General features: G+C 60.9%; 2 protein-coding genes across 4 annotated transcripts; both read right to left on the bottom strand.

Annotated features, from left to right (window-relative positions):
• Positions 1 to 64: 64 nt before the first annotated feature.
• Positions 65 to 9,982, bottom strand: RASAL3 (RAS protein activator like 3). 2 transcript variants are annotated; one of them, XM_037818537.1, is made up of 18 exons: positions 9,831 to 9,982; positions 9,348 to 9,691; positions 7,561 to 7,691; positions 7,329 to 7,407; positions 7,170 to 7,231; positions 6,793 to 6,863; positions 6,058 to 6,184; positions 5,864 to 5,962; positions 4,852 to 5,394; positions 4,264 to 4,408; positions 3,878 to 4,022; positions 2,884 to 3,120; positions 2,604 to 2,805; positions 2,379 to 2,497; positions 1,392 to 1,776; positions 936 to 1,105; positions 443 to 506; positions 65 to 339 (listed from the first exon to the last, which is right to left on the bottom strand). In XM_037818537.1, exons 1-18 carry the CDS (start codon positions 9,947 to 9,949, stop codon positions 196 to 198), a joined length of 3,186 nt encoding a protein of 1,061 aa, XP_037674465.1. In that variant the 5' UTR covers positions 9,950 to 9,982; the 3' UTR covers positions 65 to 195. The 2 variants fall into 2 exon arrangements, with proteins under 2 accessions (XP_037674465.1, XP_037674466.1); XM_037818538.1 differs by lacking the exons at positions 9,348 to 9,691; positions 9,831 to 9,982 and having other exon boundaries at positions 7,329 to 7,432; positions 7,561 to 7,575.
• Positions 9,983 to 11,901: 1,919 nt separating this feature from the next.
• On the bottom strand, positions 11,902 to 16,906 carry PGLYRP2 (peptidoglycan recognition protein 2). Of its 2 annotated transcripts, XM_037818381.1 has the most exons (5): positions 16,752 to 16,906; positions 14,303 to 15,229; positions 13,303 to 13,513; positions 12,551 to 12,848; positions 11,902 to 12,071 (listed from the first exon to the last, which is right to left on the bottom strand). In XM_037818381.1, the coding sequence occupies exons 1-5, from the start codon at positions 16,813 to 16,815 to the stop codon at positions 11,985 to 11,987; spliced, it is 1,587 nt and encodes a 528-aa protein (XP_037674309.1). In that variant the 5' UTR covers positions 16,816 to 16,906; the 3' UTR covers positions 11,902 to 11,984. The 2 variants fall into 2 exon arrangements, with proteins under 2 accessions (XP_037674309.1, XP_037674310.1); XM_037818382.1 differs by lacking the exon at positions 11,902 to 12,071 and having other exon boundaries at positions 12,163 to 12,848.
• Positions 16,907 to 17,388: the final 482 nt, after the last annotated feature.

Below are 17,388 nucleotides of genomic sequence, written 5' to 3'. Positions count from 1 at the left end.
AGCTGAATGGGGGGAGGGGGCTTGCTTTCTTATTGGTGACACCAAGGGGCAAAGAAACCACTGATTTTTACTGAAATCAAGATTTTACTGGGCAACCTCATAGTGCCAGGTTGATTGGGTTGAAGCAGGGGTGTCCGCACCCTACTTGGGCTGCCATCTCTCTGCTCCCGGACCACGTGGGGCGAGGTGGGCGGCTCAGGTGGTGTCTCCATTGGCGCAGGGCGCTTCGAGGGGCAGGGATTGACTTCCGGACCCCGCCGCCCTGGGCCGAAACTGCAGGCACTGCACCACGTCCCTCCGCTGTACCTGAGTACTCTCCATCTCAGTCAGGGGGCGCTCCTGGGGAGGCAGTGGCGGTGGGCTCAGAGCCCGGGGAGGGCTGCACCGCGCCCCTCGCTCCCCCACCGCCCAGACCTGCCCGGGGCCTGGGCAGGGGTCTCACCAGCTTCTTCAGCCTGTGACTCTCCCTGCTTGGAGGGCTGAGGTCTGGATTCAACTCCGAGGTCCTATGGGGGACAGGGGAGGTCAGAGGCTGAGGGCACCCCCCCCCCAACTCGGTGGCGGAGAGCCGGGGATCCAGGGGGCGGGTCTTAGAGTAGGGGCGGGGCCTAAATAAGCCGGATGAAGGGGCGGGACCAGACCCTGGAATGCGGCCCCTACAACCCTTGGAGGAGTGGCTCGGCGAGTCCTGGGACCAGTAACAGGGCCTGAGAGGAGCCTTGGGGAGCGGGGCCTGGCCCAGCCCACCTGGAGGCGGGGCTGACAGAGGGGGCGTGGCCAGGCTGAAGGGCAGCGCCTGAGAGGCCTAACCAGCCCTAGGGGGCGGGGCCCGGACACATTTAGAGCCGGGCCATCTAGGGGCGGGACTGAGCGAGGGGCGGGGCCCGGAAGGCTGTCGGGGGCGGGGCGGGGCTGCCCGAGGGGACGGGGCTCACCCAGCCCCGAGCCGGGCGTCCAGGGCCTGCAGCTGGTCCCGCAGCTGGTCCCGCAGCTGCTCCTGCTGCTCCGCCAAGGCCCGGACGTGGGCGCCCAGCGACTGCACGAGGCCGAACAGCGCCTTGTGCTCCTCGCGCAGCGCGGCCACCTCGCTCTGCAGCTCCGCCAGCTGTGGGGATGGGGCAGCCGGAACCTGACCCACCATCCCGCCCGCCCCTTCTTTTTCCTTCCGGAGACCTTGACCACTCTGTCCCAGGCCCTCCCTCCTCGGTAGGGGGGCCTCACCTGCGCTGTACAGAGGGGAAACTGAGGCTCAGAGAGGCCCGGGCTCGGCCCGGGATCAGCCAGCACGGGGAGCTGAGTATTTGAACCCAGACTTCAGCCTCTTCCCCAGCACTGTCCCCATTGCGCCTCTCCGCCCGCGCCACCTCGCGCGGACCTGGGCCGGACCTCACCTTGCCCACGGGACGGTGCGTGCCGGGCGCCTGGTCCCCGTCCCGCGGCTGGTCCAGGTGGCGCTGCCAGGGCACCGACGGCTTCCGGGGCAGCGAGGCAGAGGCGCCGGGCCCGCAGCGGGGAGCGGGGCCGCTGCGCACGGAGCCCTTGGGCCGCGGCCGGGACCCTGCGGACGCGCGGCGGCGGGCGGGGCGGCCGGCGGGGACGCTCTGCGTGCGCTGCACGGGCCGGGGCCGCCGCGGGGGCCGCTCCTCGTCGGGCCGCGGCCGGGCCCAACTCCCCGCGCCGTGGATGCTGCGCAGGGACTGGCTCTTGGAGATGAGCGGGGTGTGCTTGGGCAAGTCCCGGGGGGCCAGGAAGCCGGGCTTCTCCCCTACAGAGAAGCTGGGGTGGGGGTGGGGGGCTCAGACTCTCAACGGGGCCCTGAGCTGACCCCCATCCCGACCTCGGACCAGAAATGACCCCACCCCTGACCTTTTACTTCTGTTTGATCCTGTCCCCAAGGGGAACACCTTTTGATCCTGATGTGGCCAGGTCTTTGACTGCTGACCATCCTCTCTGTGACCCTTGTCGTGATCCCAAGCTAACCTGTGACCCCTATCTAACCTCACCCATTCTCTGACACAATGTGACCTTTGATCCGACCCACTCCTTAACCTCTGATTACTGTCTGATCCCTGAGAGAACATGGTGTCTGACCTCTGACCCCACCCATGATCCCTGACCCAAACTGACACTGGCCCTGACCTCAGTTTACCATATAAGCCTGTCTTGGACCACTGATGGCTGCATCTTTACATCTAACCCCAGTCTGACCCCTGATTTGACCCCATCTTCAACCTCTGACAGAAACCCGGCCTCTGGCCATGTGGGGTCACTTTCTCTCTTTGATCCTAGATGTGACCTCTCTGTGACCTCTGACATGACCCGATCCCCACCTCTGACCTCTGTCTGACCCTGAGCTGAGTGGAGGGAGGCCAGGTTACCTGGAGTGGACCTGGGTGGGGGGTGGTGGGAGACGCATTGGCACAGACACAGGTACAGGCCGGCCCTCCTCGATGGCACGCAGGATAGTGGGCAGCGGTTCCAGGCTGTCGCGGGTCATCTGGCCAGGCATTCAGGGAGGATGCCAAGCAGGCTCTGGGGGGCCAGAGGCTCCCCACCTTCCTGCCTCCCCACCTGCCGCCCGGGGCTTGGGGCTCAGGCCCTACCTGGTCAAGTTCAGCAAAGATGGTGCAGAGCTGGGCATGCAGGACCGCCAGTTGGTGAGCCAGGTCGCTGCTGCCGTGGTAACCCTGGGGTGCCGAGTCCCCGTCCACCCTGGCCACCTGGTCCAGGAAGCGTTGCATGGCAGGCCCATGATCCTCCAGAAAGCTGTTCATGAAGCTCATGTACGCCTCCTTCTCCCCAAACCTGGGGTGGGGGCCAGGTCAGACACCTGGCGCCCACACTCCCCCAGCACGTCCCTCCCCACAGCCTCCCAGCACCTACGGGGCACGGTTGGCGAGGTTCTGGATGACCTTGGCGATCAGCGTGAGGGTGCGGGCTGGGCCGGGTGCCGGGTGCTCTGGTGCCAGGCCAAAGAGGCTGGGTGCTAGGATGGCGGGACACAGGAGCCGCAGGAAGAGGGAGGCGCACACCAGCCGCGGGCCCAGCGCCTCGGAGCCGCGGGCCTTGCATGCTTCCCGCCAGCCTGCAAACACGGTGCCCAGCTCTGCTGGGAACCAGCTGGGGCGAAAGAGACACTGGTCAGCGGGAGAAAGTAGGGGCCAAAGTGTCAGGCGCGGTCAAGGTCATAAGGTCTGGGTTCCTGAATTGGGGGCATCTGAGACAATGAGATAATGAGGCTTGGGTTCTTGGGTTCACTTGGCATCAGGGTTTATGGTGTAGTAATGAAGAACCCCAGTGTCAAAATCTTGCAGTTGGGGGTATAGGGTCGTACGGGGACAGAGATCATGAGCTTGGGTTGTAGCTACAATCAGACACAAGAACACATGATCTGTATGTAGTGGGGTGTGACTGGGGGTACAGGGGCCTCTAGAGTCAGAAGTCTGGGATCCACATTCAGGGTGAAATGAGATTAGGGATACAGGTTCACTTAGGGCCAGAGGTCAAGGGATTGGAGTTCTAGGTTTCCTGTGATCAATTGGCATGGAATTTAGGGTATGGGGTCATTTTAGGCCAGGAGTCATGGGACTGGGGGTTTGGCAACATCTGGAATTGAGGGTGCCATGTTAACCGGGGTTCAGGTGGTGTAGCACTGGGGTAGCGTTGCCAGATTTAACAGATGAAAATTTGGAATTCCCAGTTAAACTTGAATTTCTGATAAACAATGAGTAGTTTTTTAGTATACAAATGTTCCAAATATTGCATCAACTTGAACTGGGCATCCAGTATTTTATCTGGCAACCCTGATCAGGGGTCAAGGTCAGCACAGCAGCAGAGAGGTGGGGGTGAGCTTGGGTGCTGGGGCCCTACTTCTCACTCATAGGAATGGATGATATTCTGGAAGACCTCCTCGCAGCCAGCTCGCAGCCTGGCCTGGTGCTGGGGCAGCTCCGGGGCTGGGCACTTGCTGGGGTCCACCTCGCAGTCCTCGGTGCCAGCACAGAGACAGCGAACGACCTGCCCTGCAGCCCAGCACAGTTGGACAGGGGCCGGGGCCTGTGACTACCCAAACCCACCACCCTCAGCTCTCCAACTCTACTGCCAACTCACCGCAGAGACACCTATCATCTCGGAGAGCCCCCAATTCCCTCCCCCAGGATCCCGGTGCCTCCCAGGGTGACCACACCACCAGAGTTTCAGGCTACCCAGGGGCCCCTAGATCTCCCACCCAGCAGGCCTCTGACACCCCCTGCCCCAGCTCACCTAGGGTCTCCTGGAGGTAATCCTGTGCCACCAGCTTCATGTACTCATCGATGGCCTTGGTGGCCAGCGTGTTTTCCCTGAACAGCAGTGCCTCACGGCCCCCACAGCGTGCCAATTCGGCGGTGCCCAGGTCTGTTACCAATGCCTGGGCAAGGGGGAAGGATGACAGTCACGGTTGTGCGGGATGGAGACTGAACCAGGGGGACTTCCGGCCCTGGGCCTTCCCCTTACAGCTGGGAATCAGGTCCCGCCCTCATAGCTGGGGCTCTTAACTGAGAATCGACCCCCTTCGTACCCCTCACAGTGGAAACTTCAGCCTTTGAGAGCTGACGCCCAGCTCAGGCCCCGCCCTGAAAACTGCCCGCCCTCAAGCCCCGCCCCTAGCAGCTGGAGCTCAGGCTCCGCCCCTCACAGGTGACGTTCAGGCCCCGCCCCTCGAAGCTGCCCCGCCCCTCAAGGTGATGCTCAGACCCAGCTCTCACACTTGGATCTCTCCGGCCCGGAGCCAACAGCCTCCCCAGACCCCGCCAGGAGCGCGCGGTCAGCGGGTCCCAGGTCACTCGTGTCCGCGCCGTCGCGGCCCCTCACCTGCGCCCGGCCGGTGGCCCGCAGCACGCGCACCATGGCGGCGGCCAGCTCCTCCTTTGCCTGTGCGGGCAGCGCGGGCTCCAGTGCCCCGCAGAGGCGCGCGTAGTGGAAGGTGAGGAACTCGGCCAGCTCCTTGTAGCGCTCGGACGGCAGCACTCGCAGGCGCCGCGCCCGGGCCCGCGCCCGCAGCGCCGCACCCGCCGGCGCCCCCTGCAGCGGGAACCAGCGCTCCAGGCCAGCGGCGGGGCCCCGGGGGGCGTCCAGCTCCTCCAGGGCCAGCGTCACGCGGCCCAGCGCAGCGCCCCCCCCGCCCGCGCCGCGCAGCCGCAGCGACAGGCGCCGCGCGGGCGGCAGCGCCTCGAAGTGGAAGCGCTCGGCCCAGAAGAGCTGGCCCGGGCCGGCCCGCGGCGCCGTGCGCGCCAGGAGCGCCCCGTCCAGCCACAGCTCGGCGTGCACGCCGGGCGTCCCCGCCGCCGCTCGGGGCAGCCCCTTCGCCTCGTGCACCCACACGCTCAGCCACGTCTCTTCCCGCTCCGCGTTGTCCTGGGGACGGGATGGGGTCGCGAGTGGGGTAGCGTTTTGGGGGGGCGCCAGCGCTCAACGGCAGGGCGCCGCGGGCGCAGAGAGGAGGCCTCGAATCCTGAGCGCCCTGTCCCCAGAGAGATCCGGGGGCCGCTGGGGGAAGAGGGTGGGGCCACGGGGGTCCCGATGTGACTCCATGACAGCCCTCCAGCTTTTCTGGGGCCTTCCTGAGATATGGGGCTCCAGGTTCTGGAGAAACAGCCGCGCAGTGGGAGCGTTTGGGTCTTTGGGTGCGAATGGGGCTGGGTCTGAGAAGAAGGGACGGGTAATGGGGGAGAAGCGGAGGGATTGGTACGGGAGCTGCTGCCAGACGGGTGGGCAGGACAGGCGCGCCTCGGGGGCGTGGTTAGGGCGCAGGCGGGGTTTGGAGAGGGCGGGGCCCTGGGTGTGGGCGGGGCCCCCGCGCGTCCAGCTTTTGCGGGACACTAACCTGACTTGGCTGGAAGTGCCGGCGAAGGTCCTCGATCCAGCGGTCTCTCTCCGCGGCCGAGCGGCAGGAGAAGCAGCGGCTCCCGCCCGCCCATGTTACCTGTTGGGGCGGGGGATCCCCCGGCTGGGGTTGAGGCCAGGGATCGAGCCAAAGGGTCTGGGGTGTTGCCGAGGTGGGGGGTTGCCAGCGCTGACCTGGAAGCAGTGAGGCTCCCCCAGCAGGCTGGGGTGCAGCGGCCAGACGCGCACATCCGTCTCGGCGCCGAGGTCCAGCTCAGAGAGTGTGGCCAGCGATTCCCTGGAGCCCAGAGCACTGGGGGGGCTGAGGAGGATGGGAGTGAGTGAGGCCATTCTCCCCACCCCCCACCCCAAGCCTGAAGGGTGGGAGAGAGGTCAGGAGGGACTTGAACGGAAATTGGATTCCTCCCTTCCGCTGCCTTGGCCCCACCATGGCTGCCCCAGCTCTCAGGATAAACCCGGGACTCCTGACAGTGTCTTACTTGACCTTGAGTGGTCCGGCCCCTATCACCTTTTGACCTCATCTCCTTCCACTCAGTCCCTCACTTTCTGAGTTCCAGGCACAAGCTGTCCTTCTTTCTGTCCCTTGAATATACGAAGATCCCTCCTGCCTCTGGGCCTTTGCACTTTCTGTTCCCTCTGCCTGGAATGCTTTTCCCACCCCTCTTGGCTTGGTTAACTTCCACTCAGCCTTCAAATATCCGCTCAAGGGTCGTTTCTTCTAGGGTGTTGATTTAGCTCCTGTTTTAGAATGATCAGATCAGGCTCTGCCCCCCCACCCCCACCCCTCAACTGAAGGCGGGGGGGGTGGTGTGCTAGGGTCTCTCAGTGGCAGCAGGGAGCTTTGGGTGAAGGTCAGAAGGAAAGGCACTCAGAGGAGGGGGAGGGAGACAAGGCACCATAGACCCTTACCCATCTCGGGAGGCATTGGCCCCCAGCTCTGTCCTGGCCTTTTTCTTCTCTTTCAGCCTCTTGAGCAGCCCCTGTGGAGAAGGGGATGTCAGCTGGGCAGAACCCTGTGCTCCCTCCCTCCCTCAAGGGTCTCGGTAGGATCTGCAGGTCTTAGAGGACCACAAGCTCAGGTTGCATTAACAGGAATAATAAGGGCAACCAACAGCTCCCATTTCTAAAGCAACTACTAGATGCTTCCTTGCATTCTCCATTGAGAGTTTCTCTAATTAGCTCCATGATCTGCCCAAGTCACAGGGTAAGAGTCCCCTTTCAGCTCTGAGGGTCTGGGAGTCTTTGTTCTTCCCCCCAACCTCCCCTACCCCCACTGGCTGCCTCACCCGAACGTTGTGGACCTGGTTGGGACCGGTCACCTCCGCTTCGGTCCTTCCAGGGGTCCGATCTGCAGGGGACCAGGGATGGGAGGTCAGCATCATCTTATATTCTGCCCCTTTAAAAGACTCCCAAATGCCCTAGCCCTCCCCACCCCTCAAGCTTACCTGGATCTCTGAAGTTCCCCATGGCTACCTGGATACTACCCTCGGAGCTGGCACTCCCCACCCGGGGCCGGCGAGGACACTACTCCTCCATTGGAGTGGACAGTCAGAGAGGGGAGGCAGGTAGGCAGCCAGAGGGAGGGGCAAACAGCTTCCCATTGCCCTCCCTCCTACCCCTGCCGCTGTCCCATCCCCCTCCCTTCCCCTCTTCCCTTGCCCCAGTGCCCCGCCTCACCTCCTCATCACCTCCCAGCAGTACCAGCCTCCCGTCGAGGAAGGTGAAGCCCCCAATGTCCCAGACGGGAACATCAGGTGCGGGGGCTTCGGGGATCTGTGGGGCGGGGGGCTCTGGTTCCGGCTCCGGTGCTGGGCAGAGGAGGAGGTACTGGGGAAACTGGGAACCCTTTCTTCTCCCTCGGGCCACCCTCTCAGGCCTGGCACCCACTGTCCAGGGATCCCCACTGACCCACTGATCCTGCCCACCTACTCAGTGCCCACATGTGTTCTTTCATGGGATCCTCCAGCAGCCCAAAAGGGAAGGGCTGTTAAAACCCTCATTTTACTGAGGGGGAAATCAAGGCCCAGAGAGGCTGAGTGACTTGTCCAGAGTCACACAGCTCCTAAGTGGTTGATCCCGTCATCAGGCACAAGCATTCTGTCTCTTAACCAAGACAGTGGGTAGGTCTGAGGTTAAAACACAAGCCAGCAGCCTGTGTCCCTTACATAAATAAATAATCTAAGGCAGGAAGTGTCCAAAGTTGTGATATAGGAACAGAAGAGTTCAAGGCAGGAGGAGGTGATGGAGCAAGGGGTAAGGGAGTGAGTTTGCCGCTGGCATTCTGACAAGCAGAGACGGAGGGGAAGGTGGCAGGATCAGCCTGAGCAGAGGCTGGGAGATGACAAAGTCCAGGAAGATAAAGTGACGGGCAAGGAGGGCTCAGAGGCTGGAGGGGAAGGTCTGGGAGAAGTTTGGTGCTGGGGAGGCCAGTTGGAGGAGCTGGAGTTGTAATCTCGGGAGCAGTGGGGAACCATGGTAGGTGTATGAACAGGGAGGAAGCAGCAGTGCTTGCTAGAGAGCTCTCCCTGGCTCCTACAAGTAGGGGATACCCCATACCCTGGAGGAGGTTGAATTGCAAAGTGGAAACATGAGTGGTGAGGATTTAAACAAGCTTCCAGGAAATTAAAGGGTTGAATCTACCCTCATAGATTACTGTCTTGCCTGTTTTATAACAAAGGGGCAAAAAATGCCAACTCCTATTTCTTGAGTGGTTACTTAAAATACTCTGGCCCTGGGCTTGTGCTACATTCATGAGTTATAATCCTGAAGACTTCCCTCACCCTCCTTGATCTCTCCGTGTCACTTTAGCCCCTTCTCTCATGGTCCTGTTCACTTGTTTGTTCTCTGTCATTCCACTACATGATCCACTTCTCAGGGCAGGGAGCTTCTCCTCTCTTGTTCCCTGAGTGTCCTCAGGACCCACATCAGGGCCTGGCACACAGTAGATGCTCAACAAACTTCTGCTTGAATGCATGAGAGCATATGAATGAATGAAATAATATACCCCTCAAAGTAGAGATCCCTTTTAACTGACTGGTAAACTGAGGCTTGAGGTAAACAGAGCCTGGAGGGCAGGAGAGCAGGAAGCAGCTGAGATGGATATCCAGGCAGCATGGGCTGAACCTGGGCCATTAGTTAGGACAGACCCAACAGGGCTGAGAGCCATTTGGCATCTGGACATGACCACTGTAGTTCTATTCCCTCTCCCTTCCGCAGGCTGGGCCCCTGGCTCACAGCTCCCTGGCTACTCCCTCCCTCGCCCACCCCTGCCCACCAAACCCCCAGGCTTGGTTTAAGGTGGAAAGAGGGAAGAGGGCAGCCGGGCCCCAGCCGCTTCCTGCCGAGCTTTTGCACTCCCCACAACTTCCTGTGTCTGTAGGGCTGATGCTCAGGAGGCAGACAGAACCTAAGCATCCGGCCTCCCAGCCCGGCCGAGCCGAGCTTGGGGCAGGGTAGCTATGTACCTGGGGCCTCCGGCTCTGGCTCCGGCTCTGGCTCCAGCAGTGGGCTCTTCTGCCTCCCCCAGAGGGTTTTGGATAGCCGGAGGCGGTTGATCCGTGGCTCCTTTGGGGGCGCAGAAAGGACACGGCGGAACAGCGAGCGTGGGGCTGGCTGGCTGCTGACTGTGGATTCCGGCTGGCTTAGTGCCCTTCCCCAGCCCGCAAAGCGGCCCCAACGGAACCCTCCAGCCCCCTTCTCTCCACTACCCCCTGTATGCCAGCGGTAGGAGCTCAGAGAGGAGGAGGGGACCGCGGGCTGGGGTTGGGAGGTCTGGCTCGGCGATGTTGGGTCCATGATGAGGGTGCTCCTGGGGGACAAGAGGGTGTCGTTTCTACCTGGTGTCTGCCCACATGTCGGCCTCATCTTGGCCTCCTCCCCACTCAGCCCTGCTCCAGGGACACCCCTGAGGGGACACACGCACTCCCTCCCCACAAATGCGCCCTTACCTGGATTTCCTGACCAGCCCCGGAATCAGCAGTCGTCTGCGCCCTGCCTGGCTTCCTCCCACTGAACCCAAATCCACGTGACCCTGTCTGTCCCACCCCGCAGCCAGCTGGGAGGGCATAGTGGGTGCAGGATGCGGAGGGGAGAGGCGGTGGAGAGCAGACTGCTGGCCGGAAACCCAGAACCCCTTCCCGGCCAGCACATGCCCCTTCAGAGCCTCAGTTGCCTTCTCTGCAAAGTGGGCACATGCTGACCAGATGCTGGAGAGAAGCTCGAGGATCTGGAACTCTCATCCACGGCTGGATGGAGTGTAGACTGAGTCACCATTATTGGAAGTCTGTTAGGCATGATCTACTAAAATTTCACATGCAGCTCTTGCTAGGTGTTCACCCAACAGACATGCCTACTAGCAGGCTTTGTAATAGCTCCAGACAGGAAACAACCCAAGTACCCATGCACAGTAGAACGGATGCATTGTGGTCTCTTCATGGTAAGGGAATATTATACAGCAATGAAAAGGAACAAATAAGTGAATGATTGAACTTGAATGAATCACAAACACAGTGCTGGCGAAAAAAAAAAAGAGTCAGACGATGAAGACCACACAATTGCATGGTTCCATTTATATAAAGTTCAAAAGCAGGCAAAATTATGGATTACAAAGGGGAGCAGCTTCCTTTGGAGGGGCTAGTGATTGGGGAGGAAGCCTGAGGGGGAATTCTGAGAACTGATCATGTTTTATTTCTGTTTTTTTGTTTTTCCTCGAGGTGAAATGCACACAAGATATATTTAAATTTTCTATTTCTTCAGCTGGGGGCTGGTTACATGGGTGTGTTTTGTTGTGAAAATTCATTGAGCTGTACACTTGTCGTGTCCTTTTCTGGGTCTGTTATACCTCGATGACTGTTTACTTGAAAAAAGAAGTGGGCAAATGCAGTTCTGAGAAACAAATGAGTCAGTGTGAGCAGGATTCTGTCCCAGCAGCCGGACAGGTGTGGGTTTGAGTGCCAGCTGGCCCCTTTCTTTATGACCTCAGGCATGTCACTTCCTCTCTCTGAGCCTCGGTTTCCTCATTTATACAACAGGATATAATGTCAGTTTCAAAAGGTTCATGATGTGATCCTCTGTTTATTTAACAAGTGCTTTCTGAGCCTACTCTGTGCTGGGTGCTGGAGAAGCAAAGGGGGAACTAAACAGGTTGAGTGGAGGCTGGAGCAGAAGTGATGCTTTTTGCATGGGAAAAATCAGGGAGGGCTTCCCTGAGGCAGTGATATTTGCAACCTGAAGGAGCTGGCCACAGAAGGTTCATTCCAAGTAGAGGGAAAAATTTATGCAAAGGCAGGGATGACCAGAATGGGTGGGGTCTGGGGAGGGATAGGGCCAGCCTCACCAGCTGGTGAACTGTGCAGGCTCAGGGTGTCAGGCTCCAAAGTATCCACGCTCGGTTTACAGCTCTGCTGTCATCGTCATGGAATTCTTAATTTTGGAAACTGTAGCCTCACATTTTCATTTTGCAATGGGCACTGTGCATTCCATAGTGCGTCCTGAGGAGGAGGGGTCTTTACCAAGGGCCAAAGACCCTTGCCCTGGAGCAGTCTGTGTGCAGACAGGTACACACACACACCTGAGAACACCTATTGCATTCAATCCCGTCCAGGTCACCTATTGCACACATGCATAGAGCCTCTCAGGGTTCTGCTATGTCCCCCCAGCTGTACTGCTTCACTGCACACTAGCCCCACTTGCAACTCCCAGAACCAGCAATTTTGCCTTCGTCTGGCAACTGGGGTGCAGGCTGCCTGAGTGAAGCAGCTCCAAAGTGCAAACACTTCCCTGAGAGTGGCCAATGACTGACCGGAGCTCATGGATCAGTCCCCAACCCCTCTCCCTCCAGTGGGATGACTCTGAGGTGTGTGTTCTACACCATCTCTTGGAGGCCCCCCGCAGGACTGAACTCCAGTGGCCCACGGTGGGGACTTGCTTGATAACACATGCCTTCCCTTCCCAGGCTCACTTCCTCACCCCCCACCTGCTATTTCCTGGGATCGCCTCCCTAATAAACTCCTTGCACTGGAATTCTTGTGTTAGGTTCTGCCTCTGAGGGCACCCAAAGATGCAAATGACACATGCACCCAGGTTTTCCGTCTGAGGTCTCTTTATTGGAGGTCTGCGGCTGGCAGGATTGGGGGTGGCTGCCTCCTGGGTCTCCAAGGGGCCCTTCTGGTAGTTCTTGGCTTCACATTCTTGAAAAAAACAAGTGTGTGTGAGGCTGGGGTGGGGAGGCTGTGGGCATGCCCTCCCCAGGGTGGGACCCTGGCTGGGGGAGGGTGGGTGGGATGGGGGCCCCCAATGCCAGGGGGTGGGTATGAAGCAGATTCAGGCCAGCGTTGCAGATCTGTAGCATCATGGAACAGACTGACAGTGTGCAGGCAGCATGAGGTTGTGCTGGCTGGGTCCAGGCATGATTGTGGGAGTCAGGGGGCAGGGATGAGACCAAGGTTGAGTGGGCTGGGATGAGATTGTGCAGGCAGAAGGGCTATGACTTGGGTATAGGTCATGCAGGCCAGGATGGGGCCGTGTGGGCAGAGATCAGGGGAAGAGGGAGTTGCCAACAGGGTCCAGGTGGCCGGTGAAGCAGGGTGCAAGGGGGCTCAGGGCCCCTGGCTGAGGCTGTGCGGGCTCAGCGGGTTAGAGGCAAGGGCCAGAGGGGCTGCGGACTCACGGCGGCGAAGTGCGGCCAGGTGCTCAGCACGCCGAAGAGCGCGTCGCCGGGGCAGTCGGTGCGCACGAGCTGGCGGTGGCCGAGCACCGAGTAGTTCGGCTGCAGGAAGCCGGCGCGCAGCGCGCAGCGCGGGAGCTCCTCGCGCACGGTGCGCAGCGCGGCCTCGGTGGGCAGCGCCGCCGTGTAGTTGCCCACGATGGCCACGCCGTAGCCGCGGGAGTTGTGGCCGCGCGTGTGCGCGCCCACCCAGTGCCAGCCGCGGCCCTGGTACACGTAGCCGTCGGAGCCCACCACGAAGCTGCAGAGGGGAGGGAGCCGGGGCACCTTGCGTCATGACGGAGGCCCCGCCCCGCCCCTGGACCCCCCTCACCCCAAGATCTCGCCTTCCTATGCCGAGGACCAGCCCCGCGCCAAATTCCTCCCACCAAGTACTTACCCCCCAGGAACGGCCCCTTTCTCTCTGGCCACGCCCTCTTTCTGCCCCCCCCCACCCCCCCCACTTTGTCTCAAGTCTAGTTTCTGCGCAGTTCAGAGCCCACTTGGGCCTTGGGCCAAGCCCCAGCACTGCCCCGCCCCATACCCTATCCCAGACCCCGCCCCTCGTCCAGGCCCCGCCCCCTGCCCTAGTTCCCTCCCCAACCCAATTGTCCCACAGGCCCCGCCCCATCCCACCCTGGTCCCACCCCACCCAAGCTCCTCCTCCACCCACGCCCCGCCTAGTCCCTGGCTCCGCCCACCCATGCCCCGCCCACCTGTAGCCTATGTCGTCCCAGCCATTCGTGTCCTGGTGGAAGCGCTGCATTGAGCGCATGTTGGCGGCGCAGCCTGAGAACTCGGTGCAGGGGGGCGCGGGCACGTACGTGTGATGCACGTACAGGAAGCCGAGCGGCAGGCGCAGCGGAGTCGGGCTGCCCCGGTACGGCCTCGCGCCCCAGCGACACCGTGGGTGGATGGCCGGACACCCTGTGGGGAAGGGGGGTGAAGGGCTGGGGTCGGCATGCGCTCCTCCGCCTGCCGCTTGCACCCCCACTGGGGTGCACACATGGACCCTCTCTCCAGCCTCCTCTCAGATTTGGGGGGTGGTGGTGTCCAGTCTCACCCCACACTGGTCTCTCCTGCGATCTAACTTAACCAAGTGTAACATGTCCCTAACACCCACCACTTTCAGGATAACGTTTGGAATTTTCACTCACTCTTCAATGTCCTGTACAACCCAGGGACCCAGGCTCTGGGCCCTGCCCTGAACCCTAGGAGGGGCCCTAGCTCCGGTTTATTGAGCTCCATACTTCATCTTATTAAAGCATCCAACAAATCCAAGAGATAGTGACAATGTACCCTCAGTTCACTGAAGAAAGTGAGGTTCAGAGACGTGAAGCAACTCATCTAAAGTTGCACAAGGGGTAACAGATCGAACTTCCTCTAGAACCCAGGTCCCAAGCTCAATCTCTTAACCACAGTGCTGAATTTTCTCTTTGACTCTCACATCTCTGTCCTTTGCGTAGACTAAGTCCATCACTGGGAATGCCCTCTTCCTCACTTTATGTGTGCATGTGTGTGTGTGTGCACACGAACTCCTATTCATCCTTCAATACCCGACTTCAGCATTTCCCACCTGTGCAGCTTCCCTGATGCACCCCAGGCATGACACCCCTTCATTGCCCTCTCAGAGCGTCCCAGGTCCCAGTTGCCCCTGAGCTCATGGAACTGGGTGTCTCTGTCTCAGGGAGGGTCAAGGGTGGGGGTCCTTCTCACCCAGGAAAGCCTCAGTGAATGCCTTGCTGGCATTGGTGGCCACTCGAGCCAGCTGTTCTTGGCTCATGCCTTGCAGCTGGGGGTGCATTGGCTCCAGCCTCTGTAGCAAGGTGAGGGTCCCCCAGACTTGCTGGGTCAGCGTGGGGGCCAAGATCAGGGCAGCCCCATTCTGCCGTCGGAAATTGCTGCGAAACCCCGGCTTCCCAGTCACCCCAGCTCCATAGTACTGGCTCAGCAGGTGGCTGAGGGGTGGCTGGGGATTGGGGCTCTGGCTCACATAGTCTCCAAGGAGCACCCCGTCCATGGCGCCATTGAGGAAGGCCGTGGTGAGAGCTGATGACTTGGGGTCCAGGAGGGTGAAGATCTGGGGTGCAGAGAGCTGGTCCCAGCAGCCCTCAGCCCCCAGTCCTGGGTGGCTCTGGAGGAAGGCCAGGCCCAGGTCTTTGGCCAGGGTGACTGCCAGGAGGCTGTCCACACTGGTTGGGGACTTGGCTTTGGCGTCCAGCAAGGCAGCTTCCACATCCGGAGAGGTGCCTTCAACCTCCCCAGGGGAGCTCGTGCTCTCCAAAGGCAAGTCTATGACCCGGTGCCCCTGCAGCCCTGCCTCCAGCCCTGCCATCAGAGGTTCCATGGCCACGGTTGAGCCGTCGGGTGCCAGCATCACCCCATATTCCTGCCCATCCTCAATGCGGTGTCGGGCCACCTCCTCCATCAGGCCTTGCAGCTCTGGGCTCAGGGGCTGGGCATCCGGCTCGGCGGCCTTGAGGCTCCGTACCTGCAGCAGGAAGTCACGGAGGGGATCTTGGGGGCCGGAGTCCTGGGCTGACAGCAGCCACGCCAAGGTGTGGGGGGCCTTGGTTGCCAGTGCCTTCTGCTCGAGCTCAGCCAGGGCCTGGATGAAAGAGTCCATCAGCAGAGGCAGGGCGGCTGCGGGGACAGGGAGGGCGTTAGCCAGGGCCCAGCCCCACCTGCCCCTAAGCAGCGCCCCCAATTCCACACCTTCTCAAAGCTCCCAGCCCCCCAATTCCACACCTCCTCAATGCCCCCAGCCCCCCAATTCCACACCTTCTCAATGCTCCCAGCCCCCCAATTCCATACCTCCTCAATGCCCCCAGCTCCCCAAATTCCACACCTTCTCTATGTCCCCAGCCCCCCAGTTCCACACCTCCTCAATGCCCCCAGCCCCCCAATTCCACACCTTCTCTATGCCCCCAGCCCCCCAAATTCCACATCTTCTCTATGCCCCCAGCCCCCCCAGTTCCACACCTCCACAATGCCACCAGCCCCCCCCATTTCACATCTTCTCTATGCCCTCAGCCCCCTCAATTCCACACCTCCTCAATGTCCCTGGTCCCCCAATTCCACACCTTCTCAATGCTCCCAGCCCCCCAATTCACCCCTTGTCTATGTCCCCAGCCCCCCAGTTCCACACCTTCACAATGCCCCGAGCCCCCCAGTTCCACACCTTCTCCATGCCTCCAGTCCCCCCTGATTCCACATCCCCTCAATGCCCTCAGCGGTCCGTCTCTGGCATCTGATGCCCTTGTGACCCCCAACACTGTCCTTGTGGAGTTGAGGAAACTGTGGCCCTCGGACCACAGGGGTTCCCGATGCACCAGACCCTGGGCCGAGGAGCTGAGACCACCTGGGGACACCGGGGAGTCACGGCAAGTTTAGGAGCAGGAGGGGGCCAGGGCCGGGCCGGCGTGTGTCCCTTCACTGCCGTGTGGAGAGTGGGTTTGGGCAGGCTGGGTGGGGTGGGGAGGGAAGGGTAGAGAAGGGGAGACCGTGTGGAGGTGAGTGGTGGAGGTGCCGCAGCCAGGTGGGGGGAAGGGGCCGAGTCCCTCTGGGAAGACAGACGGTTCTTGGTGATGTGTGGGATTGGGGGGTCTGAGAGGACTCCTAACTACCCCCCTGCCAGCCGCCCCTTTCTAAGCAATTCACGTAACTGAGCTCACTTCGTCTCCCCAGCAGCATATGAGGTGGGTCCAGACAGCCTCCCTTTATGGAGGAGGCACCTGAAGCACAGAGAGGTTAAGCAACCTGCCTGACGTCATTCAGCCAGGAAGAACATTGCCCAGGAAGTCTTGATCCCCACACTCTACTTTCTAGCATCCGAGTTTCCGGTTCACACGCTTCCTTGCCATAACTCTCTAACACCGTTCTTCTCTCTTTCTGCCTGGGACTCCCTGTCCTGCTTTCCCGCCAAGCAAAATTCTCCTTCTTCCTGTCCTCTCTTGAGGCCCCCTCCTCCAGGAAGCCTTCCTGGCTTTGCTGCTCTGGGCCCAGGTCCCTCTAGCCCTGCCCTGCCCCTACAAGGCGGAGAGCATCTGTGTCTCCAGACTGGAGATTCCTTGAGAGCTGGGCCCAGGGCCGGACACACAGTGGACGGCAGTACAATCCTGCAATACCGTGAGCCCTGGCAGCAGGCCCCTGCCCGCTGACCCACCTGTCCCTGGCTCCAACCACAGGAGGAATCCGAGCAGGATCCAAAGGACACCCCAGGCCGCCATTGTGCGGCTCCAGCACCCGGGGAGCAGATGTAGACGTCACAGGAAGGACACGGGCCACGGCGCTGGACGGCCACGGTCAAAGTTCAGCGGTGGATGGCGGGCTGCCCCTCGCCGAGCTGCGGGTGGGAGGCGGAGCATGGGGGGTTGGGGTGTGGGTGAGCAGATTGCCCTGAGTCAAGCTCAATGGCACCTCGGGGGTTGCCCCATCCTATCCTGTCCCTCCCAGGCCGAGACCAAGGGTCATTAAACCAGGCCCATCCCAGGAGAGGCCCAGAGACCGGGTAGCTCAGACACCAGCAAACTCTGCCCATTCCCAGGAGAGGTAGACTGAGGCTAATCCGGCAAACCCTGCCCCTCCTCACAGTGACAGCTCTGCGGCTATTGGTGACCACCACAGGGGACTCTCAGGTCCCTGACCGACTGGTAAGACCGGCCGTGCTAGGGAGAAGGAGAGAGGGGCAAGGCCCTGGGCTTGGCACCTTCTCCCGGTTCCCTTGCTGCCAGCTCTACAGGCTCGGACAGAGGAGGGGAGCAGGCGCCAAGCAACGAGATCTCCCGAAGGCCTGTTCCAGC

Source organism: Choloepus didactylus, chromosome 25 (genome assembly GCF_015220235.1).
Source record: "Choloepus didactylus isolate mChoDid1 chromosome 25, mChoDid1.pri, whole genome shotgun sequence".
Classification (NCBI taxonomy): Eukaryota; Metazoa; Chordata; class Mammalia; order Pilosa; family Megalonychidae; genus Choloepus; species Choloepus didactylus.
This window is presented reverse-complemented; position numbering and strand designations above follow the sequence as displayed.

Coding starts and splice junctions, on each gene's coding strand:
- RASAL3 (XM_037818537.1), bottom strand. CDS start 9,949: ATGCCCTCCCAGCTGGCTGCGGGGTGGGACAGACAGGGTCACGTGGAT. Junction 7,692..9,347: donor GCCAGAGCCGGAGGCCCCAG/GTACATAGCTAC, acceptor TCCTCTGCCCAG/CACCGGAGCCGGAACCAGAG. Junction 4,023..4,263: donor TTACCTCCAGGAGACCCTAG/GTGAGCTGGGGC, acceptor GCTGGGCTGCAG/GGCAGGTCGTTCGCTGTCTC.
- PGLYRP2 (XM_037818381.1), bottom strand. CDS start 16,815: ATGGCGGCCTGGGGTGTCCTTTGGATCCTGCTCGGATTCCTCCTGTGG. Junction 15,230..16,751: donor GTGGTTGGAGCCAGGGACAG/GTGGGTCAGCGG, acceptor CTGTCCCCGCAG/CCGCCCTGCCTCTGCTGATG. Junction 12,072..12,550: donor CCTGGCCGCACTTCGCCGCC/GTGAGTCCGCAG, acceptor GTTTTTTTCAAG/AATGTGAAGCCAAGAACTAC.